This window comes from Aspergillus lentulus (genome assembly GCF_001445615.1).
Source record: "Aspergillus lentulus DNA, contig: Alt01, strain: IFM 54703, whole genome shotgun sequence".
Taxonomy (NCBI): domain Eukaryota; kingdom Fungi; phylum Ascomycota; class Eurotiomycetes; order Eurotiales; family Aspergillaceae; genus Aspergillus; species Aspergillus lentulus.
In genome coordinates, this window is record NW_028322123.1 from 1,313,957 (window position 1) to 1,336,898 (window position 22,942).

The following is a 22,942-nucleotide window of genomic DNA, read 5'->3' on the forward strand; positions in this document are numbered from 1 at the left end:
AATTGAAGATCTGATCCTCCTGTCACTCTGCACTATCCTTTTCGTTTGCGAAACGACATACATCACCATGACCAAAAGCGCGTCTGAGTGAGTTCTCAGGCCCAGATTCACTCGTTTCAATGCTCATGGAAGTTCCACCCTGCTGACTGCCCCTCGCTAGCAGATTTCCCCGCGTGCGGGCATGCCTCTTTGATATGGATGGATTGCTCATCGACTCAGAGGACAAATACACAGAGATCACGAACGCAATTCTCCAGGAATTCGGAAAGCCGCTACTCCCTTGGGAAATCAAGGCTCAATTGCAGGGTCGACCGCAGCCTGAGGTGAGTCCTGCCCCGCATCTTCAGTCCACTTAGCCATTGAGAGTCGAAGGTCTTGTCTCAACACTATTATGTTCCGTCCTAATATTCTACCGTATAGGCAAGCAAGATTTTCCACCACTGGGCTCAACTCCCCATCAGCCCCGAGGAATACGGCGCGAAGCAGGCCGCCCTGCAAGCCAAGTACTTCCCGCAGTCGCAGCCACTACCGGGCGTCAGAACTCTCCTGTCCAAGCTTCTCTCGACCCAGAAGACAGACCAACCAGTCTACATTGCCCTGGCAACATCATCGCATAGCAAGAATTTCAAACTGAAGACCGACCATCTACAGGATCTGTTCTCTGCGTTTCCCGAGTCACAGCGCGTACTAGGTGACGATCCTCGAATTGGTACGGGAAGAGGAAAGCCGCTACCGGATATCTATCTGCTCGCTCTTGAGACGATCAACGAGGGCTTGCGGCAGCGAGGAGAACCTGAGATCAGGCCGGAAGAGTGTCTTGTCTTTGAAGATGCGGTTCCTGGTGTCGAGGCGGGACGCCGAGCTGGAATGCGGGTAATTTGGTGTCCTCACCCGGGCCTACTAGGGGCTTACAAGGGCCGAGAAGCGGAGGTATTGGCTGGGCTGACGGGTGAACATAAGGAAGAGGAGAAGTCCGTCCCGGAGAAGGAGGCAGAGGAGTTGGCGGCGTGGAGAATTCAAGGCGCCGGTAAACCCGGCGAGCTTGACGATGGATGGGGAGAGTTGGTTTCGACTTTGGAAGACTTTCATTACGAGAAGTACGGTATTCGTCCTGCATAGCCCTGTGTATTTCCTCTAGTTACAGTTGTCTTTTCTGTTCCATTCTCATATTGTACATGAAGCGATGTGAATACGTCAATAGCAAACTAGCATATCAGCAGCGATAGATTAATCAAAGGATCAGTGCAATGATGGCATAATCCAGTTCAAAGCCATGCATAGCAAAGCCGGTGCACCAAGCCAGGAAGAGATTTCATGCCAGAAATAACAGGAAAGGGCGAATAGACAAACGTGTCATCTATTAATGTACAGATTATTTGACGGCTGCGTGTCGAAACAAACAGCTAGATTCCATAGCGTACTAAGTACGTGATGAGAAACAAAGGGATTCGAACGATCAAACGCAGGTGGAAATGGATGGATATCTTCGCCAACGCCAGCAGAGGGTATCAGAATGCGGCGGTGACAGTGAAGTAACAGTAGGCAACGAGCAAACAAAGGCAACCCAAGCGCCAAATGCCACAAACGATTGAATGTCATCACGTTCGTTTTCCAGAGGGATCGAGTCAGCGGAATGAGATTCTGGTGTATTGCACAAGAGCATAACCAAGGAAAACAAGATAGCGTTCGCCTTCGAACAAAGGTATCACATCCTAAGCTGCGAATGGAAGTTGCTGATGAAACACAATGAGCCAGACACCAATGAGAGATGCATTGCACCGAAGCAGCCAGTAGATGAGAGAAACGAGGTTCAGGAAAGACAATAAAGTATACTAAAGTGATCGCAAGCCCCAGGCGCCTCGCCAGTTCGATGAAAAGCATTGTGACGCCAATGTAATAGACGATGAACGCGACTTAAGTGTCGAATGCATTGAAAAAGCAAGAATGACTGGAGGCTGAGTCATTCTTTGCTCTAACGATGTCTCTTGGTAGGAGGGCCGTTCTCATCGGCTCCAGTTTCGGCTGATCCCCGCTTGCGGCCGCGCGTTTGGTTGTTTGGCGGCAAACCAGGGTTCAATCCCATGCTTGCCGAAACGACGGGATTCGGGTCAACCATTGAAGTGGGAGTCAAAGTCGGCCGATAATAAGTTGGCATTTGAGGGGGCAGTTGAGGCGGCGGCGGCATCTCACAACTCATGTTTGCTGCCCATAGGTAAGGATCCATTGATGACGCGTGAGAAATTGAAGCATCAGAAGCCAGACCAGCAGTTGCACTGAAATCAGGAGATATGCTGTGCTGGTCATATTCGGAGTGTGATCCATAGGCATGACGAGCGGCGTTCAGCGCCTGATCCATGGGGACCATGCTTGGGTGAAGTCCACTGGTGTTTGTAGGAGGTAATTGTCCGGTATTGATCGTGCGTTGGATTTGGCCGGTATTGGACACGCCGGGGTTACTATTGTTGTATCCGGTATAGGTCATTCCTTGGATGTGTCCGGTATTGGTCACACCTTGATACTGTCCTGTATAGGTCATGCCTGGGACGTGTCTGTTATTGTTCATGCCTTGGTTGTGTCCGGCATTGCTCATAACTCGGTGGTACCCGGTATTGTTCTGGCCTTGCATGGAATAACCCTGTGAGTACTGTCCGTTGTGGCCGTAGCTTGACTGCCCGTGTGCCGCCGACGCATACGAGGGACCACGCTGACCTGAAGTGTCTTGATCCTGGATAGCGACAGATTCCTGAGAGTCATTTCCGGCCTTCTCGGCGTCCTCGACTTCATGGGCTTCGTCAGCAGAACCTCCGCCGACTGGTGGTTCTGCCTCAGCCTCCGCCTCAGCCTTGCCCTTCGCCTTGCCCTTCGCCTTTCCCGTCGCATTTTTCTTCCCATCCCCCTCTGTCATCGCCGCTGCCTCGACGGCCCTTCCGGTCTTGATATGCCCTCCCTTGTTTTCGTTGACAATAATGTTCGCGCGGCAGCGGACCAGACACTCCAGCGGGGTGTCCACGAATTCGCGGATGTATTTGCCATGGTAGTCTAACATCCGCTTGCAGGTTGATTTGTTGGTATAAAAGATCCGGACAATGGCCGCAACCCTGTCCGGGAAGGAAAGTAGCGCCCCGGTTTTGGCGGGATCTTTGACCTTCGTCTTCTCTCCTTCATCCTCTTCGTCGTCCTCCTCCTCCTTCTCCTCTTTGTCCTTGCGACCTTTATTGCCCCCCTTCTTCTTGTCCTCCTTGGGAGGTGGCAACGGCATTGTGCGGTGATACTCGATGAGGAGCTCCTACTCAATTGTCAGTAAAGCGTCGAAAGACATGTTGCCACAGAGACTTACCAGCACGTTCCAACAAGCGGCCTCAATTTCCACAGGTTTTCTTCGCATAGTGTTCTTCCACACAAGTGTGGTTTTGTCTTTGTCATCGACGCCGTCAAGATTCATCATTGCCCGTAGAAAAGAGTTTACAATCATTATCTTCTGCGCCTGCCCTACTACCAAATGCGGGTCGCGACCAGGTCCTTTGGGAGAATCAAGCGCACTCATCGCCTCTTCCAAGGACGCGAAACTGGTTTGTACTCCAGTGGTTTGTATTTCCGGTCTGCTCCACTCGGGGTTCATAAGCTCATGAGAGGTCGGTAATCCGGGTATCGTATCGATTGGTGGAAATTGTTTGTCCACAACTGTCGGTTTCTTACATCGGTCAGCAGCTGAATCAGACGAGGCTTGCTCCGATAAGACCTGAGGTGCCTCGCTGCTATGATAATCATTGGAAGCGGCCACGGAGACCACGGATGCATGTGGGCTTTGAGTTGCCTTGCCTTGGGCAGGTCTCTCAGAGTTGACTGGCCGGGGTTGAATTTGCTGTTGCTCATTTGAGATATCCCGCGCAGGATGTTCTTGGCTTTGATCAACATGATTGGTAGCCGCAGCGGAGCTCAAAGATCGACGTTGCGATTGTTGCACGGTTGGGGGCCGGTGTGCCTGGTTGTTCGTAGGATGATTGAGAACAGCAGAGCCATTCGAGTCTTGTTGGGACTGGTCTTGCATGGAAGTAGGAACGCCCTGGCTTCTAGAGGGGTACGCCAGCTGTGCCTCCTGGCTGTCAGCAGTGGTTCCGTATGTCTTTTCGGCAGTGTGAGCCGGATGAGAGGTCATGTTGGCAGACTCCGAATTGGGAACATTGTTCTGAATCGATGCGGTAAGTACAGGGTCAATAAGGTCCTCAATATTTGCGGATGGAGGAGTGCTGTCACCCGAATTCTTTTGGGACGAGGACTGTGCTTCGGAACTTTCATCTTTCTCTCCGGATAAGTCTGAATGAATTGGCTCGCTCCTAGCATTGCCGATAAAGGTCATTAGAGGTCCACCGTGGTGGGAAGGATTGACGGACGACGAGGACATACCAGCTTTGGCCTTGATTACCATTTCTTCTTCTACCTCCGTCCGACTGTTTGGCAAAGGTAGGAGTAGTTTTCTTTGCAGGTTTTTCGACAGCTTGAACGTAGGCTTGTGCGACGGGAGTGCCAGCATCTAGACTTTCGGACGTGCGGCTTTCGATCATCTCCACGTCGTGATGAGCATCATATGTGTCACCAGTGCAAGCAGGGTCCGTGTCCTTGTGGATTTCGACATTGGAACTGCCAACACCGATGGACTCAACTGAGACATCGTGGTGCTGAGCAGAGGGGTTGCCATAACTGGGCATGTCATCCTTCTGTTCGTGGTCTTGAGCATTGAAGCCGCCAAGCCCATGATGCGCAGTTCCTTGTTCAATGTGTTGGACTCTGGGTGTGTTGTTGTGATGCTGCACAGGTGACATCTCAAGAACAGAACTGATACTAGGAGGAATGGGAGACAGAATGGCATTTTCCCAGAAATCAGCGTCGACTTGACCCTTGTTGCGAGTCTCAACTGCCCTTTCGAAGATCTCAGCGTACTGGGCCTCGTCGCCGTGGTCATCAGCATGACGTTGGATGTTTCCATAGCCACGGGCATTGTAAGTCGGGATGAGGTTGCGGCGTTCGAACAAGACATTTGCTCCTTGCTCATGAGAACTTCTGTATGTTTTATCAAATGTCTCCCAGTCAAAGCTGTCAGGGACATGAGTGGGCACTTTGTCAAATGATATGTCATCTGGATCGAAGAAAGCATTGTCAAAGTGGGATCCTTGCTCCTGCTCACCCTGCAGGGCAGTTTCAGCGTGCTGATGAGAGACCGGCCTAGTTTGACCGGCGTTAGAGGATATTAAGCATAGACGGCTGGTCAAAGACTTACGCGAGACCTTCCATAGCCGTAGGAGAGCCTGGCAGAGAGGGCATTGTACTCTGCATCTCGGTATGATGACCCATAGTCTCAGCAGGAGCACCAGGAAACTGAGGCCACATCCTCGCGACCATTTACTTGACAGTCACAACAACGATCAGAAGCTCGCTTGAAATTGCAAGATAGACAGTTTTTGAAGCTGTATGAGTGCAAGATAATGATTGGAAGACACTGAGTAAGAAAAGAAGGATACGATTGGCAGGTCTGAGGAAGTATGAGAGAAGAGAGATGGTTCGTAGAGTATAAGAGAGATGTGTAGAAGTGAAAATTGTATTTGACGACATGAGACTCGAAGGTAGAGGGAGGGAGGTTGGGGCCAGCAAGCATGAGGTGAATAACAGAGCATCAAAAACCTGAAAGTAGACGGCAGATACCGTTAACAAAGCGGAATATGCCATGTGCTTGGGGCCTGCAAACATAGTAGGGTGGGCGGTGTTCCAAAAATGGAAATAATGAGGGCAAGTTTGCAAGTTTGCTACTCGAAGATGTCCCAGTTCAATGGGACACAATAGGTCTTCGAAGCATCTCGAAGCAAAGCCATGCAGACCACGCCGCGAGACAATTAATTCCATGGTGGATATTGGCAACAAAGTGTTGATGGCGGCCTAATTGTGCGTCTGATTGAGGCTCTGGAGACAATAGGTCATTGAGGTGCTGCGTTGCGCAACAACGCTATTGTTGAGACGCTCATCAGAAGCAATGTACAATAGCCGGTGAGCCCCCATCAAATTCAGGCGCAATGACAGCCTCTCAACAGGGCTATTGAGCTATTTAGCAACCTTAAGTTCCTCTATCATTTTGCAAGCAGATCCACGTACCAGTCCCATATTACTGCACCCTCTTACTCGGCTGACGAACACAACCAGGCTCATAGCTCGACCTTGACATCGTCTCATTTCTTGGAACCATCACTGAGGCCAAATATTTCAACTGACAGCGGTATCTAGGAATGGCATCGACCAGACTTTCAGGCTATTATCGACCTTCTTCGTAGGATGAACCGTCTCGTTCACAGCACTTATATCACGTGAGGAACTCCTCTGACCAGAAGTCGTTGCTGCTATGGTTCCCATGGGATGCAAAACAGTGCTGCTCACGGCGTCTGTATATTGTAAGCTCCTTGAACTCCCAATCAGTTCGTAATCATTTGCTTACCATCATGGACCTTCCATTCCCAGTCACATTTTTGCGGTCCGGCAGTGTGTATAGGATTTCGCCATACCCTCATATATCCATCAGTTCCTCCAGCCCAGATCTCATGGGACTCGCCCTGTGCGACAGGTACTACATCGATCTTCATGCGTTGGTTTGTGACGGCCCTTCGACCTTCTAGCCAGCCAAGAAGCTGCCCAGTGACTCTGATGTCGAATATTAAGACCCCGTCGCTTTTCCGTTCAGCAATATACAAATATCTTCCGCAGGGACTCCAAAGCAGTTGCGTGACCCCCGCGCCGCCAATGTGGCGATGAGCGTCCGTCTTTGTAATGCTAAAGGTCCCGAGAGACTCTCCAGTCCCATTGGCCCCATACAGACCTATCTGCCTCGAAAACGTACCCGCAGCCAAGATACCATCTCCCACGGGATTGATGGCCATAGCCGAGATGATACCCTTCATCCCGACTCCTCCACCTACCATTTGCTTACGCTTACTGGGTATTGTAGGCATCCATGCGACGGGGCCATCCCTCCCTGGACGGGATACGTCGAAAAGACATATCAGGCTGTCAGATCCAGTGAGGAAGTGCGTACCGCCCAGGGCTTGCGGATACACCATCGAGTGAGGCGTAATGAATGCCTCTGTCGTCGGATGTATGAGCGAGTAAGTTGCCACAGTGGTGGGCACAAGCGCAGACGCGAGTCTAATTGGGTGATCACGGACTGATGAGAGGAACAGAGTGGTAGATGGATCCCGAAGATTGAAGAATGGATAGATTGCAGTGGCGTACGTTGGCTCTGCTGAAGGCAGGACAGAGTAAGGGTCCAGCCGATGCGGTGATGATGTTCCTTCCAGCAAATCCGGAGGTCTATTTCTGCTCGTTAGTCCAGAAACGTCTCAACCCCCTCGGCATGACCTACAGAATATAGGTTCTGATATGATGATCCGCAGAATCAGTCAAAAGTGTGGTTCCATCCGGAGACCTATGCGAGTAACCGTTAGTCAAAGTTTTATTAATCGTGCATCCAGTCAGGTCAGTTTCAAAAACTTACCATTCCGCGCCTTTCACGTAATTAAGAGGTGGATCTATTCTACTGCTCTCTTCTGTGGACACAAATGAGAGATCCCAACTTTGTTTGAGAGATGACTGGACATTGACTCGCATATCCTGTGCATCGTCCACTTGAGTTGAAGCCACGCATATCGGGCCTTGAACCAAAGTGTCCTTCTCAACCATCTTGCACAGGAAACTTTCAATGTTCACTATATTGAGAGGAGCAGGAGTCTGATATATGACTATGATGCCTCAAATTCGAAAGACTGGTCGGAACCATGCAAGAACAAAGGAGATTTGTAGACACTTGTCCTCCACGCTTTTCATCGCATCACTTCTAAGAACTGTGGTGACAGCGAGGGAACTATTCACCTTCCTGCAATCACACTGCGCTTTATATAGCGAAATAGACGGAAGTAGATAGATGTCTCGGCGGCAAGAGCAAATGACAAACAGCCGAGCATGCCAGTGATGAGTACAATGGGCAATCAATGAAGCCAACTGGCGAGTCTCCTTAATCTACAGAATATTCGGTTTGAGTTGAGAAAGATCCATATATGTCAGTGTTGTGACACTGAGTTATATAGACGTAACTTGGGTGGCATTGAGGCCGATTAGTGAGGATTCCTGTATGCGATTTATATGTTCTGCAGACGCCGGGTCCAATTCCCTATCTACCCTAGAAGAGGTACACGGGCTTACAGCGGCGGCAGAAGTTAGAACGTCGGCCCCGGTGTTTCTTTCCCCATTAAGATCAAGATCAATTTCCCACTATTCCACTCCGGAAGTTAGGGTGTACCTTAGCTTCCTTACCTTGGTAATGCTGATATCTGCAATAGCGCTGCACTGCAGTTATCTGCCCAAACATTTTTTGCGCCTCCTGTCTCTACGCTACGTCGACATCCATACAGCTGAGAACAAAGAGCAGTAGGGGAGGTACGGGTTGATTTTATCTAATTCCATCCTTTACTCCCTGGTCTGAGAAGACGCTCCCTTTATCATGTTTTCCGCAAAACCTTCAACCGGCCTGTCTATAAACACCAATTCCGCCAATTCACTTTTGTAAGTGCGCCTGTGTTCAGAGCTCGATCTGAAGCTTCAACTCTAAGAGATGAGCTACAAATTCATGAATCGCGCGATTCGGTTAGGCTAACGACTATTTACCTCGCGTAGTGGCGGATCCAATGCGCAGACTACATCGTCTACAGGTACACCAGGGACAACGAACACGTCGGGGGGTTTGTTTGGAGGCGCCAATGCGCAGTCAAAGCCAGCGGGTGGACTTTTTGGAAACCTTGGTGGTGGAAACACACAGCAATCCTCAACTACTGGGTCAAGTCTGTTCTCCGGCTTAGGTGGACAACAGCAGAATACTAATACCACTGCTGCTGGGGGCGGCCTGTTTGGAGGCTCTACACAGGCCAGCTCGCAACCTGCAACTGGTGGGCTCTTTCCGGGGACTGCAGGCGCGGGCACTACGACGGCCCAAGGTGGAGGTACTGGTGGAGGGTTGTTTGGGTCCACGACGCAGGCTCAGTCAAAACCACTATTTGGCGGTCTGGGGGCTTCTGCAACAACTGGGGGTGGCCTCTTGTGAGTGATCCGCGTTGAGCCTTCTTTCGTTTCATCAACTAATCAGTGAGAAATTCAAGTGATGGCGGCAACCAGACCAACACACAACAACAGCAACAAGCACAGAAGCCCACACTATCTCTCTTTGGGAATCAAAATGCCGCGCCCCAACTGTCGACACAACAAACAGCCACAAGCGGAACAGTGGTTCCCGGGGTCAAGGTAGATCTCAGTAACCTCTTACCGACGACAAAGTACGAGAGTTGCGCCGATGAAATCAGATCGGAGTTGGAGAAATTCGACAACTACGTCCTCCTTCAAATCAAGCTGTGTAACGAGGTCTCCAACATGCTTCCTACAATCGCGGGCCAGGCCGAGACGATTCCAAATGATGTGGATTTCGTTCAAGGCAAACTGGAAACCATTGAGCACGCGCTGGAGAACGACGCTCGCGATATTGATCAACTGCGCAGCCTAGTGTCTCGCGATGCAGCCGAGGCACAAGTGGCGTTCCGTGCCATCGATACCTTAAAATTACCCCTGCAATATCAATCTGCGGGAGGCGCGGGGTGGTGGTCAGCCCAGGATCAAAAGGGGTCCGACCGCCAGGCGTTGCGATCCACGCGCAAGAATACTCTCGCTCTTCCGGACGACGTCGAGACTGACCCCTCGTCTGCCACTTCCATCAATGGTGTGCCAGTAAACCTTGTCGACTATTTCTCTCAGCGCTCTGACGAGATGGGTACGGTTCTCGAACGATATACCCGCAATTTGAAGGAGATTGAAGACCATCTTCATGGTATCGAGCTTTCACTGAACCGCCAGATTCAAGAATTTGTGGCTTCACGAAGTCGAGATGGAGCGGCCGCTGGAACCCAGAAATCGAAGCTCAATGATCTTGCAGCGGTGCTTGGAGATGTGGAGAATGGTATACTTGGCGTTGCTAGTAGGCTCGGTGCGGTCACGGAACAGGTGCAGGAAGTGGTACTGGGTCCGCCGTCGGGAGATGGTAGGCTTAATTAATGATAAACCTCGAGCGGCATGCATAATACGGTGAGACGCGCCTTATAGTGGCGGCAAGCATCTTAGGTCATTTCAGGACTGATTTTGGCGCCGTACAACTCGATCACCTAGGATTTTATCGCTATTTAGAGAAGTCGTCGTATTTCAGCATGAGTATTAGGGCCAGGCGTTGCAAATGAGTGATGACAGAATTGTTCTCTTTTCGATCACGCATTGATATTTACTATGTGCTTGTTTGCCTGGTCAACAATATCTTCCTTCTTCTATGGTGCTTTTTACGACTTAGCACAGGACGTACAGAGTAGAGAGAGATCATCGTCGGAGTCAATCAGAACTTCCGCTGTGCCGAGCATCAAAACACAAATACGAGGCCAGCCAGCCAATCCCCGGTGGTGGCCATGGATATAAGGTAAGGTACCCATGGATGGTCCGGATTGCCTCTCGCACAAACGCAAGAGAATGGCGGAGTTGCGTGATCGCACGCCAGAGATGCAGCTTACAGCCACTCCCGGACGCCGGCTCCAACTTTGTTTCAACTGCGTACTTGTCATACATTCGAAGCGGGTTGTTTGCCGTGTACTTGCCTATTCTTTTATATTCTTCACGGGCCATAGATATGATGGTTCAGATGTTCTCCGTACAGATACAAGAATAGCAACTGCTGGATCACTGGGAGACGCTCGGAAGGGTGGCAGGCGACATAGTGATCACCGAATGAGTCAGATCTGACGGCTTCTTCGCGCCATCGAGCCTCAATTAAATGATGTGACGTGATGTCTGATCATTGATGGCGATGCGACTTGATCAAATCCACTTTTTGGCAAACAGTCTCGTTTCTGGGGATTGTAGTTGGGTGATTGTCCCCAGAGATGGCGCCATTTTCGCCAAACCCGACTCATGAATGCTGCGTAATACTGGCACGCAATCCTTCGGGGTACCTCCCTGGGTGCTGCTATATGTAAATACAGCTGGAAGACGGCAATACTCAAGATCTTGGTCTATCAAGTCTTTGTTCTCCCCTTGATCCTTCTTCTCCAGTACTTAATCTATCATATACCAGCCGCCTTCTGGCCCTAATTGCTACGAGCCTACGATATACCACAAGCACAAGATAAACTGAAGAGTACACTATGGCACCATTGCTGGAGGAACCAGCGGCTGCTCCTTACCTTGGTCACTTTACTGTTCCCAAGAAAGAGTCTGCAGAGCACAACAAATTCTGGTACGAGCCAGGGCGCACAACAGTCAAGAGACATGACGATTACCCTTACGAGGATCTTCTGCCCTCGTTTCCTGATGTTCGGTGGGAAGCTATAGGGGAGGTTCCATACGAAGATAAAGGGCTTCGCGGAGATCCAAAATTCCGCCACCTGCTCCAGGACGCAACTGACGTCTTTGACTACACACCGAGAATTGGAACAGAAATACATGGGGTCAACCTGGCCAAACTCAATGATGCCCAGCGGGATGACCTTGCCCGTCTGATCGCCGTCCGTGGCGTGGTATTCTTCCGCAATCAGAAGGATTTTGATATTGAAGCTCAACGGGAGTTGGGGAAATATTTCGGGGCGCTGCATAAAGTGAGTCTTGACTCCCTCAGATCGCCGTGAGGTCGTGACAGATGTCTAACCGTGATGTAGCATGCCACTACTGCTGTACCAAGGAAGAAGGGGTTGGAAGACGTGCATGTTGTCTATACTGGGGACAACTCCTCTGACCAGCGAGCACTGTTTTCCCCTAGCTTCCTATGGCATTCCGACGTAACGTACGAGGTTCAACCACCATCGTACACATCATTGAAGGTCTTGACGGGTCCTCCTCGAGGCGGCGGTGGTGACACACTCTGGTCGTCTCAATATGCGGCATACGACGCTCTCTCATCGCACATGCAGAACTACCTGAAGGGCTTAACTGCGCTCCATACAGCCAACATGCAGGCATCAGACTCACGGGCTCTTGGTCGAACTGTTCGTCGAGAGCCGATCACCACAGAGCACCCTTTGATTCGCACAAATCCAGTCACTGGCTGGAACAGTCTCTTCTTCAATCCTGGCTTCGTAACCAAGATTGTGGGAATCCCCAAAACGGAGAGTGACGCCATCATAAGGTACCTCACCGAGGTCGTTGCCACCACGCAAGAGGCGCACGCTCGTTTCCAATGGGGTGAGAACGATGTGGCTCTGTGGGACAATCGAACAACGGTGAGTGACGCGCAGATATATTCTCCATCATGAGCCCTTCTGACTTTTCTGCTAGAATCACTCCGCTTCTTATGGCTTTTCTCCCCATCGTCGTCATGCTGTCCGAGTCGCCTGCCACGCTGAACGCCCCTACTTCGATCCCGAAGGCAAATCCCAGGAGGAGGAGTATAATGCTTACTATAACCTACCACCCGTGAACAAGGATGGCTCGCGTCAATCTAACTACAACGATTGATCTTTGGGGCCAGTCCCTTCTCCTTATCCTTGACGGCTCTGGGTCGAGAGAATCTATTGCACATACGCTCGATGAGAGTGAGCAAACGTAATGAACGCTTGATGATTGATACGAAATAATACTTGCTTCCGAATTATGTCTTTAAAGAGTTTGATCAAATGGATATATGCTCCTTCTCATGTACGAAACTATTGATGGTATTGTCATGATACTACAGAATTGAATGATATATATTAGTATATATTCTATTATAATGCTAGAGATACTTCATTCATGCTCAGCTCTATCACTTGTAAAGTGCGAATAGACAGGATATCGGTTTACACACGTGTCTGAGCTAAAAAATCACAACGCCTATCCCAATAGAAGACTGTTAGTCTCGTCATCCACAACCCATTCCGCTGAATCATTCTCGATGTCAGCCAAACACGAACCATCTCTGCTCGAATATGCCAGATTTTACGGAATTGCTCGTGAGTATACCGCAATCAATCCCAGCCAGCAGCTTGATCGCTCCCTCCAACTGCCACCCGATGACCCGTCCGTGCCCGAAGACAAGCTGAAATCGCTGGATAAATACCTCCTCACGACACAAGAATCTGTCGAGAAAGCCATCTGCGAAGAGAAACTCAATGTGAGAAAAGAGGATATTCGGTTTCTCTCAGCAGTCCTTCGTGATGTGAGATCCCACGAATTGGAACTCAATCTGGAAGATGATTTGGCGGCCTTTCACCGTCTCAACAAGCTCAAGCTGGAACCTCCCATCTTCAGTCTAGATTACGAGACGCACTCGGCACTTCCTCTAAAGCCGGTACTCTACGATCCCGAAGAATTGGACCTGCCTTCTCTCAAGGAGGCTCCCGAGTATCAGTTTGAGTGTTTCGTGGAGAAGGCCAATGAGATTAGTAAAGAGATCAGTAATGAGAAGCTCAACTGCAGCAAGAAGACTTTTATGCTCATACAAGATGCAATGAAGCTTGGGCATGTGCCTTCGAATCATCTGGATGATATACTAGCAAATGCCATCCGACCAGTGAGTGTCTTGAAGAGCGTGAGCAGCAGCACACTAATTTAATTCTCATCTCTTACAGATAATCTCTATCCGCTCAGAATCTCCACCTCTTGACCTTTTGGACGTGGACGATTTATCCTTCAAAAGTCCCTCGCCTGAGCCAGAGCTTCAGATGCTGCCCAGCCCTGCCTCGACTGAGATCCTAGAAGCATCAAAGCCACAAAACCATCCGTCGAAAGATACTGATCTCAGCCACATCCCTGAGGTCTTCGATTGCGTACAGCGGACTTCCACAGGAGGTGCTGATGGCATGACGCAGATACATTACCACCTATCTGCAGCTGAAGGACGGCAAACCTGGGAAAATGCAACGACTGTAGGCCTCGAGGAGCCTTGCGAATTTATCACGTTTGCAGCCGAAAAGCCCAGAGGCGAAGGAAATCCTCAAGATATACAACTCCAGGTGGACATAAACATACCGGACCTTGCCAACCACGATAACCCCTCCCAGAATCAAGAGCCAGCTTCAAATTCGGCCCAATTAGCAGATCCTGGGGTGGCGGAGAAAGAAGCTAGATGGCTGGCGACTGACGCTCCGGTCGAAGAGAATACAGCAGTATTTCTACCGTCGCGACCTCCAGCAATCTCCCTGTCGCCAGCCTGCTATTCTTCGCTTATAAATAATGCAGCATATGGAACATCCCTTCAATATTTTAATAATGACTCAGAAAAGTCAGACCCCCATAGTTCAGCTGAAGAGTTCCATACCTTCAGTACTGAAGGACAGGCCAACAAAAGTTCACTCAGCAACTTAACTGCTGAAGCAGGTAGTGTATCAGCTGGTCAGAATGTTCTAACACCACCAGTCCTTGATTCCCAGCTTATCACAAATCAAGGGCAATCCCCCAGTAGGGTCCAGCAGAGCAATATACGCGCTTCTATGGTCGGCGATATTGATTTGATTACAACGAATCAGACTCGGCTTCAGACCAATACTTCTGCCACTGTCCCCAATCAGCCTCTACAGCAGAGGAAAAGGAAACGCCAGCTTACCAACGAGAGTTTCGGCAAAGCCTCACCGTCTGAGAAGCGAGAGCACCAGAAGCAGCCGGCTGTACCGTCATCTACAACCCTGGGTTCTTTGGCCGCGTTCATGGAGACAAGAGGTCGAATAGAGAAACGGCATAGGGTGACACAAAGCCCATACTTCCCAGGAAAAGGGTCAATCGACGACGTTTCCAAGCGACAAATTGATGTAGTGAGCACCGAGAAGCCTCGAAGCTGTTCAAAGGAGCCGGACAAAAGCGAGAACGGCTGGGACACCATCCATCCAGCCACGCCACTTCCTCGGTTTCAGCAGGAGACGGGAGAACGGCCAATACTGTTCTTATCAACCGCCCTTCTGAAGAGTCATCTTCGGCTCGTACGCTGTCTTGAAGAAATGGCAGGCCAGCCAGTAATCGTATATAGAGACTATAATCACGATAATCTGGGTAGTGAGCCACGGGGCAAGCATACAACCTCTCGCATCAACAGCAACCTCACTTTGCAAATCGAAGCAGATATCATAATCTCGCCAAGTACTGGTATAATACTGACAACATCGCAAGCGACAACGCAACTATATCTGCCCGGCCATAAGTCCACTCATCCTGAAACGAACATCGAATGCATCAACTCGCCGCTCCGAGAACGCATCTTCCTTCTCGCACCTCGATATGAACGAATCTATCTGTTCATATGCCACAGTGCACCTTCTTCCAAGAAGCTGCTAGTCAAACAATCGGGCCCAATAGCAGACAAGCGAGTGCTAACATCCATCGCCTCGTTGACTGCTTTTTGCAGCTCGATGTCCGCCTATGCAACAATCAGCCCATTGCTAGTGCCTTCCCGCCCAGAAACCGTGGCAGGATGGGTCCTTTCGCTTGCGAACAAGCACATTGCTCGACTTCCAGAGAATCCTACGCGGATTCCGTCCGGTACAAGCTTCACACCGATCAACTCGGCTCAGAAAAACCGATTGAGGCCGGAAATGATGATGAGAACAACCGTCCGGGAGATGTTCCTCCGCCAGGCCGGGTTGAACCCGTATGCTGCGCAAGTGATTTTGGCGTTCCTCAGCCGAGAAGACGAAGAAGAGCGGACTTATATACGCTACAAATCCCCTACGGCTGCCAGTTCTAGCTCTGTGGAGGAGGGAGGTACACAAGGCCTTGCTAGGTTTATCGAGATGGAGCCAGATCGAAGAAAGGAGGTCTTCGGTGAGCTCATAGGTGACAGGATGATGGGGCGAATCAACCATATCCTCGACAAAGACTGGCAATGTGACTGGGCCCTTAACTTTGACGCTGATACGGAACTATGAGTTCACCTCTGTAGCTAAGCTGGCCCTAAGATAAGCCGGTATGCTGAGGCAGAGAACAAGCCCCAACCTTTGTGGATAATCCATAGAAGGAACCTGGAGTCAACATACTAGATACCGGCTTGAGAGGAGATTTATCATGTCTGATATTACTCGTTTTTCATCACCCCGGAATCGGCGTGATTCATGACGATTGCTAGATTTAGAAATACATCCATAGTAGTATGCTGGAGAAGACAAGGTCGTTTCACGCTGTATAACAACAAATGCGCAGACAAAATCAGCCCAAAGAGAGACAGCATTTGGCTGTGTCATATTTTAGACCTTGATGGCGAGAGATTTGGAATTACAATGTTTTCGAGGTATTGTGGGAGCTCATGAATTTGCACGGTATATAATACACGGCCTCCGACTTGGGCGTTCTCAGCTCGAGATCGAGAGGGGGAGAAAGACATAATGAAAGGGGAGTCGTTCCTTTATTCGTTGATCTTGGCGAGGATCCTACCGCAGAGGTCAGTACAATGTCATCGAGGAGCGGACATCGTTATGCTGCAAGGGAACGTACTCAGAATCCCGGAAGAGGTGGTACTCCTCTTCGCCGACCTTGACGGGGCTACCACCGAACTGTATCGCAAGATCTGTCAGCCACTTCATTGAAAGAGAATCCCAATGTCTGTTGCGCATCGGATCCGTGCGGAGACAAAACATCCAGAACGACCAGTACGTACCTGAGGAATGAGAACCTTGTCACCAGCGGCAACGCTCATGGGGAGTCTCTGGCCGTTGCGGTCAACGGCACCGGGGCCAACGGCAAGGACCTTGGCCTCGTTCTGCTCCTTGACGCTGCTCTCGGGGAGGAAGATACCGGAGGCAGTCTTGGGCTCGGGCTTGATGCGCTGGACGAGGACACGGTCCAGGAGGGGAGCGAGGTTCTTGATGTTGCGGAGGACAGACTGATCAGAGAAGAGATCCAAGTTAGCGACATGTACCAATCAATGAGTCAGGCAAACAAGATCACGGCATAGTTGATAGCAGCAATTGTCATGACGAAGGTAGTCCTGAGGTCCCGGGCAAGGTGGAAATACGTACCATTTTGTATGGAGGCGGTAGGAGAAGAGTGCGAGACTCGTAGACTGAGTTTAATTGAGCAGGGATGAAGAAATGTAACAAGTGCGAGGCGTGGAGAGTACGAAAGAAAAGAAGATGTTCGGACAGCTCGTCTGGGGGAAGAAGATCTGGACTCTCCGGGCCGCGAGAAATTTCCAGAATGCCAAGACCGGAGAGCTTCCATCAACACTGCCGAGGGTATCAAGTCGAATGCTTTTACGTTTTCCTCTTCTGCACGATACACAATGAAATGGACTTATTTTTTCTGCTTTGAGAAAGTGGGCTGATTGATCCAGTCTGGAATTGCAATGTTGAGTTTACAATGGATGTCTCAACGCCAGTCTGCAGCTCAGTCGCCTGCGACAGCTCCTTTTCCCCGAATTTTTAGCTGCGGATAGCTTAAGCTCATGGTCTTAAAGATCATGCTCAGTGGTATGGTTAACACTGACTGTATACAAGTGAACACCGCCAGATCCGACCCATTATTTCGAGTGCTACTGACCCAGCAAATCGAACATTACAACATGGTAATAGAAGACATAAATTCTTAGCTCTACCATCTTCTTCCTCGTCCTCGGCCGCCAAAACCACCCCTCTGATCGTAACCTCCAAATCCCATATGAGGCTGGCCACCACCTTGTCCTCCAAATCCCGATCCTTGCGACTGGCCGCCGAACCCAGGCTGGCCTTGCTGCTGCCCGGCGCCAGCACCACCTTGGCCTCCCATCATCGCCTGTGCATGTTGCATGAAGGACATGGGGTCCATAGATGACGGATCCATGCCTTGCGACATCATACTTGCCAGCATACCCTGCATCATATCAGGGGACATATCTGGCATTCCTGGGATACCGGGCATAGCTGGCGGCGCGCTGCCAGGAGGCGCAGCAGGACCCGGAGCTCCTGGCATTGGCGGAAGACCCATGGTCAAGAAATTCTGCATATCATCCAATTGCTTCTTCTGGTCTTGGACTTCTTTCCGTAGCTCTTGTTGTTTCAGAACGTAGCTTGCCCAGGTGAATTCGTCAAATCCGTAGTTGAAATAGTCGGAGATATCCGAACCAGGTCGTCTCCATGGTTTATCGTCCTCGGTTGGAAAGTCCGAGTCCATATCTGTTGACAGGATCGGCTTGCCCGTAGAGGGGTGAACAGGGTTCGCATTGACATCGATCGTCGACGCGTGCACGGGCGGGTATGCGGAGCCAGGCTTCTGAGGTGCGGTTGGTCTTGCGCTGGCAGGCGCCGGAGTTACAGCTTCGAGTTTAGGCGTTACTGTAGGTGTGACTGATTTTGTCGATATATCCGCTGATGAAGGTCTTTGGGGCTCTGCTCGTAGGTTGGCATGACGAGGATGTGGTCTGTATCGACGTTAGATCAAATGCTCTTCAGCTGAGTTAGTGGAGGAATCCACCGCTTACACTTCCGGAGGCGGCGCATCTGGAGGAGCTTCTGTGATGATATTGAAGTCATCCTGAGAACAAAATTAGTCGATGCGAGAGATTGAACCGCGTGTTATGAGCAAACCTCATCCTCTTCCACCTCTATTTCCTCCTCCTCCTGCTCCTCCCCTTCGTTCAATTCTTGAGACTTTTCGTTCGATTGGTTTTGCGGAGCATTCTGAGCTTGGTTTACGGGTATTGCATCAGCAGGGTCGTAGAAATCGTCATCATCTTCTTCCATCATCATCTTGAACAGAAACAGACAAATTCGTGATTAAGAGAAGTGTAGAATGACGAAAGTCTCGGCCAGTTTACAGCGGAGATCAAACGGCAGGCCGGGTTTGGCATGTTTGCTCTTCAGTGTCCAGATCAGTTCTATATGACACCAACTACCTCTCTACTCAGTCATTGATACTTCAAGGTGCATTTTGATAATGACAATTCAATCATATATGTTTTTGAAGACATTGAATTCTTACGTCTTTGACCGAAATTCGATCTACTATATGCGATCTTGATGTACCGTGGTCACGTGCTCTCTGTCTCCGTCAGTTGCTTCATGATCACAATATCTCTATACAACATCGGGATAGATGAGTTCTTGAATCTTTGAAACGACCCTGAGTGCCACAGTCACCGATACTACATACATCATGCCTCCTTCCGAACAACAGAGCAGCAACTCGACACCGCGCTTTACGAGCCAGACTACCTCCGCAGAAGATCTTCTCAAGTCGCAGACCGTCGGTCTAGTCCATCTCTCCGACTTTCGCAAGCGTCGCGCAGAGGTTCTAGAGCAAAAGGAACGAGAGGCACACGACAAGTCGCTGGGAAGATTTACATCCGGTAACTCAAGAAGTGCTACTCCTTCAACAGGCGATGTGACTGACAGGTGAGTTAAGGCGCAAGCTTCTTCCTTTCTCTTCCCTAACTGATCGCAATTACCTAGTAGCTCGACCCCGCGTAGCGAGGGCCCTCCGAAGAAGAAGAAAAAGAAGCAACTCATGAAAAGCAAACTTTCTTTTGGTGACGATGAAGAGAATGATACCGGTGACGAACCTGTGGCCACTCCCTGTGAAACGAGCGTCCCCCGATCTGCGTCGAGGACACCTGCGGACGACAGTTCTGCGCCGTCATCACGGCGCATCACACCCAACCCCAACGCACCTCCTCCTCCGAAAGCGCTGACGAAGGCTGCACTAAAGGCAGAAGCAGAGGCGCGTGATGCCCTTCGCAGAGAATTTCTGGCTATGCAGGATGCGGTCAAAAATACCGAAATACTCATTCCGTTCATCTTCTACGATGGCACCAATATACCGGCTGGGGCGGTAAAGGTTAGGAAAGGCGACCCGGTATGGTTGTTTCTTGACCGTTGTCGCAAAGTCGGTGCCGAGTTAGGCGTCGCAGGTGCTAGCGGAGCAACAAAGGGAAGGAAAGACAATCGCCGGGAATGGGCCAGAATTAGTGTCGATGACCTTATGCTGGTCAGAGGAGAAATAATCGTTCCACATGTAAGTGGCGCCCGCTTTTGCTCGTTGTCATGTGCTGATTGACCCTCTAGCACTATGAATTCTACTATTTTATAGCCAATCAAGTACCCAGCTTCTCAAGTGCTGGTGGGCTATTGTTCGACTACTCCAACAAGCCTCCTCCAACGGCTTCTAGTGATAATCCGCCGTCACGGCCTGATAATGACCAATTAGAAGGAGCCGATAAAGATGCGACGCTAACGAAAGTGGTCGACAGACGGTGGTATGAACGAAACAAGCACATCTTTCCAGCGAGCTTGTGGCGGGAGTACGAGCCGGGGCCCGAGTTTGAAGAGAAAATGCGCTCAACACGGCGAGATGCTGAAGGAAACACCTTTTTCTTCTGAGCTGGCGGTTCTTGACTATATAGAAGAATGGGAGCCGTTGTGTTGAGAGAGCTATGAAACAGTGAGAGGAAAACATATGTATATTCTTTAGATACCCAAACAGCCAACCTGGTTTATGATATTACTAAAGCACGTTCGCCTAAGTGAATATTGATAGGTATTGCTGCGAGTATCTTTGTCGTCGACTATCAATCTGCAGATGGTCCAAGTATTCTGAACTTTTGACCTACATGTATTCAAGCTCCTTGAACCCTTTCAACCACCAACTACAAGCTTCGACACTTCGAGAGTACTGAACACGCCCGTCACTTCAGTCATGGACTTCTACCTTCGATGCAATGCTCTAAAATGTCGCTCCCAGCTGAAGGAGCAAGCAGTCGTCACCACCTGTTCGTAAGTCGTCCGTTCTCCTACCCTTTCTTCAGTCGGTTTTGATTAGTGAAGACAATGGATACTAAACTGCTTAGGCACATATTTTGTCTTCCCTGCGCAGATACTCTCGGTCTCTCACGTCCCACCCATGGCGAACGTCGCTGTCCAGCTTGCCAAACCGTCCTCGTGAATCCAGACGACGCCGCATCGACAGTTCTCAATCCCTCTGAAGACTATAAAACCAGTGTACTGAGTGGACTAGATCCGAACACGATTATGGAATGCGCTAGTCGAGCATTAGTATTCTGGGCTTATCAGACCACGCAGGAGATGTGCGTATTGCTGAGCTTTTCCATAGACTTCTGCGTCGATTTCCTCACAGGAGACAGATTCTACCAAGAGTATCTTGGGAAGTCACTTACGGAGAAATACTCCACGCTGAATACACACATGGACAGGGTGATTCATAATGCAAATACGGAGATATCGGCTCTTCAGGCTAAATTGAACGGTTCGTCATCTCCAGCAGATCCTCGAGGAAGGACAGGATCATTTGACCCGAAATATAGACATGCAAGCAACAGAAGAGCAGCTTCGCAAAAAGAACCAGGAGCTTGTCGATCTATACCGAGAAAAGTGCAAGAAGTTCGCTCAGATCACCAATCTGTACAACCTGCTCAAGTCCCGGGCTATGAGGTCGCAAATGAAGACCGCTGCATCGGACACTGTCTCGCGGACTTTGAATTCACTCGGCAACTCGGGAAACGAGCCCTCAGTATCAGGTATGAGCAGACCAATGGGTGTCTCGCGGCCGCCACAAACTCCGACGTCGCGTCAAGGCAATCCGCATCCTGTCAACCTGGAAGGGGTGGAACAGCTACACCGGCATCAGCGAAGCGGAACTGGGAGCTCAAAAGGCGCAAAGCAAAAGGTTGATGCCGCAGTGATGCCACCACCCACTGTGCCAGTGAACTTGAGAAACCGTATGCCCCTCTTTATCTATTCGCAGTGATCAGGATATGCTGATAGGTTCAAAGGAAGTATCCCCAATGCAACTCCACAACAACGAACTCGTCTCCCAGGCCCTATGCGTCCGTCGACTGGCATGTCAAGCTTACCGCAGGACAGCGCCATGTTCGAGCGATTTCATGACAACAATATGCCAGGTCAGTACTTGAACAGTGGCAACGCCTCGCTCAGTCGAGATAGTCTGGGTTTCCAGAGGCCCGGCCCTGGGACGGCAAATGGAGCGGGAAACGGCTCTTCTGTTTTGAGGTCTTCGTTATTTCAGAACACCATTATATAACCTGCTTTAATATCTCGAGTTCGCCTATTTGCATATCAATCAGTGTATTTCTTCGTTTAACGGGTAATTCGCTCTTCCGGCGCGCTGATCATATATACATAGCGAGACAGAAGTATAAATTTGTCATGTGCTGATGCTGCTTTTGGCAGATAGATATTGACTAAGGAAGCTCAAAACCCGAGTATATAGATATTCCTCGCATATAAATTGTGCTTTGTTTTCGGCACCACCAGCCACGATTCATACTGAACTCAGGAATATTGGGCTTTTGTTGTGTATGTTTCATGCCAAGAACGGTACCTCTATTCACTCGATAATATATATCTCTAGCTTTCCGGATAGAACCCTGACTTCAGGGCATGTTTCAGACAGGCATCAAAAGCATCAAAACAATCGATGACCCATAAGAATCGAGCTTTCAGCTTAGGATCTCAGCCTGAGCTACTGGGATTGCTTGTTAATGTTAGCTAAATCTTTTCGTCGGAATCCACGCTAGGACGTTCACGGGGTTATCTTCCTTTCGCCCGAACGAACTTTGGCTATGGATAGTTCCCGCTCTGCAACAACCACCATTTCGTTCCAACCCTTGCTCAGGACCCTTGTAGATTCGTCCTGGAGTTCATCAAGGCTTCATATACGCAGACCAGTAGATCAAAACAATACTCCTACTGCTCGAAGCCGTGAGCATCATTAGCCTATGACAAAAGTCTATGCCAACCTGAGTTGTGATAGTAAACAAGCTTACAAGTCTATATCTTGAACCCTCCACACCATGGATACCAGAGCCGAACACCACAGAACCTCCATTGCAAAACAGTAAACCATAAGATCCTTGGATCTCATCCCATCACCGCTAGATCTTCCCTGCAAAGGCCCGTCCCGTAGCCAGTCCGACAAGGCCGAC

General features: G+C 49.9%; 10 protein-coding genes across 10 annotated transcripts; 6 read left to right on the forward strand and 4 right to left on the reverse strand.

Moving 5' to 3' along the window:
• Nucleotides 1–67: 67 nt before the first annotated feature.
• On the forward strand, nt 68–1,119 carry ALT_0398 (haloacid dehalogenase superfamily protein; the record flags this gene model as incomplete). The annotated part of the gene is made up of 3 exons (XM_033555058.1): nt 68–87; nt 161–323; nt 421–1,119. The coding sequence occupies 3 exons, from the start codon at nt 68–70 to the stop codon at nt 1,117–1,119; spliced, it is 882 nt and encodes a 293-aa protein (XP_033410949.1).
• An 853-nt stretch (nt 1,120–1,972) lies between these two features.
• Nucleotides 1,973–5,385, reverse strand: ALT_0399 (uncharacterized protein; the record flags this gene model as incomplete). The annotated part of the gene is made up of 4 exons (XM_033555057.2): nt 1,973–3,286; nt 3,338–4,334; nt 4,405–5,220; nt 5,276–5,385. 4 exons carry the CDS (start codon nt 5,383–5,385, stop codon nt 1,973–1,975), a joined length of 3,237 nt encoding a protein of 1,078 aa, XP_033410948.2.
• An 864-nt stretch (nt 5,386–6,249) lies between these two features.
• Nucleotides 6,250–7,716, reverse strand: ALT_0400 (guanine nucleotide-binding protein negative regulator 1; the record flags this gene model as incomplete). The annotated part of the gene is made up of 4 exons (XM_033555056.1): nt 6,250–6,425; nt 6,479–7,347; nt 7,400–7,462; nt 7,532–7,716. The coding sequence occupies 4 exons, from the start codon at nt 7,714–7,716 to the stop codon at nt 6,250–6,252; spliced, it is 1,293 nt and encodes a 430-aa protein (XP_033410947.1).
• An 817-nt stretch (nt 7,717–8,533) lies between these two features.
• On the forward strand, nt 8,534–10,128 carry ALT_0401 (nucleoporin FG repeat-containing protein; the record flags this gene model as incomplete). Its single annotated transcript, XM_033555055.2, has 3 exons — nt 8,534–8,595; nt 8,707–9,126; nt 9,186–10,128. 3 exons carry the CDS (start codon nt 8,534–8,536, stop codon nt 10,126–10,128), a joined length of 1,425 nt encoding a protein of 474 aa, XP_033410946.2.
• Nucleotides 10,129–11,258: 1,130 nt separating this feature from the next.
• ALT_0402 (TauD/TfdA dioxygenase family protein) lies at nt 11,259–12,564 on the forward strand (the record flags this gene model as incomplete). The annotated part of the gene is made up of 3 exons (XM_033555054.1): nt 11,259–11,708; nt 11,769–12,329; nt 12,385–12,564. The coding sequence occupies 3 exons, from the start codon at nt 11,259–11,261 to the stop codon at nt 12,562–12,564; spliced, it is 1,191 nt and encodes a 396-aa protein (XP_033410945.1).
• A 415-nt stretch (nt 12,565–12,979) lies between these two features.
• Nucleotides 12,980–15,941, forward strand: ALT_0403 (uncharacterized protein; the record flags this gene model as incomplete). Its single annotated transcript, XM_033555053.2, has 2 exons — nt 12,980–13,597; nt 13,656–15,941. 2 exons carry the CDS (start codon nt 12,980–12,982, stop codon nt 15,939–15,941), a joined length of 2,904 nt encoding a protein of 967 aa, XP_033410944.2.
• A 473-nt stretch (nt 15,942–16,414) lies between these two features.
• On the reverse strand, nt 16,415–17,030 carry ALT_0404 (GroES family chaperonin; the record flags this gene model as incomplete). The annotated part of the gene is made up of 4 exons (XM_033555052.1): nt 16,415–16,439; nt 16,504–16,562; nt 16,667–16,891; nt 17,028–17,030. The coding sequence occupies 4 exons, from the start codon at nt 17,028–17,030 to the stop codon at nt 16,415–16,417; spliced, it is 312 nt and encodes a 103-aa protein (XP_033410943.1).
• Nucleotides 17,031–17,598: 568 nt separating this feature from the next.
• On the reverse strand, nt 17,599–18,731 carry fip1 (cleavage polyadenylation factor subunit FIP1; the record flags this gene model as incomplete). The annotated part of the gene is made up of 3 exons (XM_033555051.1): nt 17,599–18,403; nt 18,464–18,516; nt 18,570–18,731. The coding sequence occupies 3 exons, from the start codon at nt 18,729–18,731 to the stop codon at nt 17,599–17,601; spliced, it is 1,020 nt and encodes a 339-aa protein (XP_033410942.1).
• A 406-nt stretch (nt 18,732–19,137) lies between these two features.
• On the forward strand, nt 19,138–20,360 carry ALT_0406 (FAM50/XAP5 family protein; the record flags this gene model as incomplete). The annotated part of the gene is made up of 3 exons (XM_033555050.1): nt 19,138–19,376; nt 19,434–19,995; nt 20,046–20,360. The coding sequence occupies 3 exons, from the start codon at nt 19,138–19,140 to the stop codon at nt 20,358–20,360; spliced, it is 1,116 nt and encodes a 371-aa protein (XP_033410941.1).
• A 316-nt stretch (nt 20,361–20,676) lies between these two features.
• Nucleotides 20,677–22,038, forward strand: ALT_0407 (RING finger protein; the record flags this gene model as incomplete). Its single annotated transcript, XM_033555049.2, has 4 exons — nt 20,677–20,753; nt 20,828–21,243; nt 21,302–21,715; nt 21,770–22,038. The coding sequence occupies 4 exons, from the start codon at nt 20,677–20,679 to the stop codon at nt 22,036–22,038; spliced, it is 1,176 nt and encodes a 391-aa protein (XP_033410940.1).
• Nucleotides 22,039–22,942: the final 904 nt, after the last annotated feature.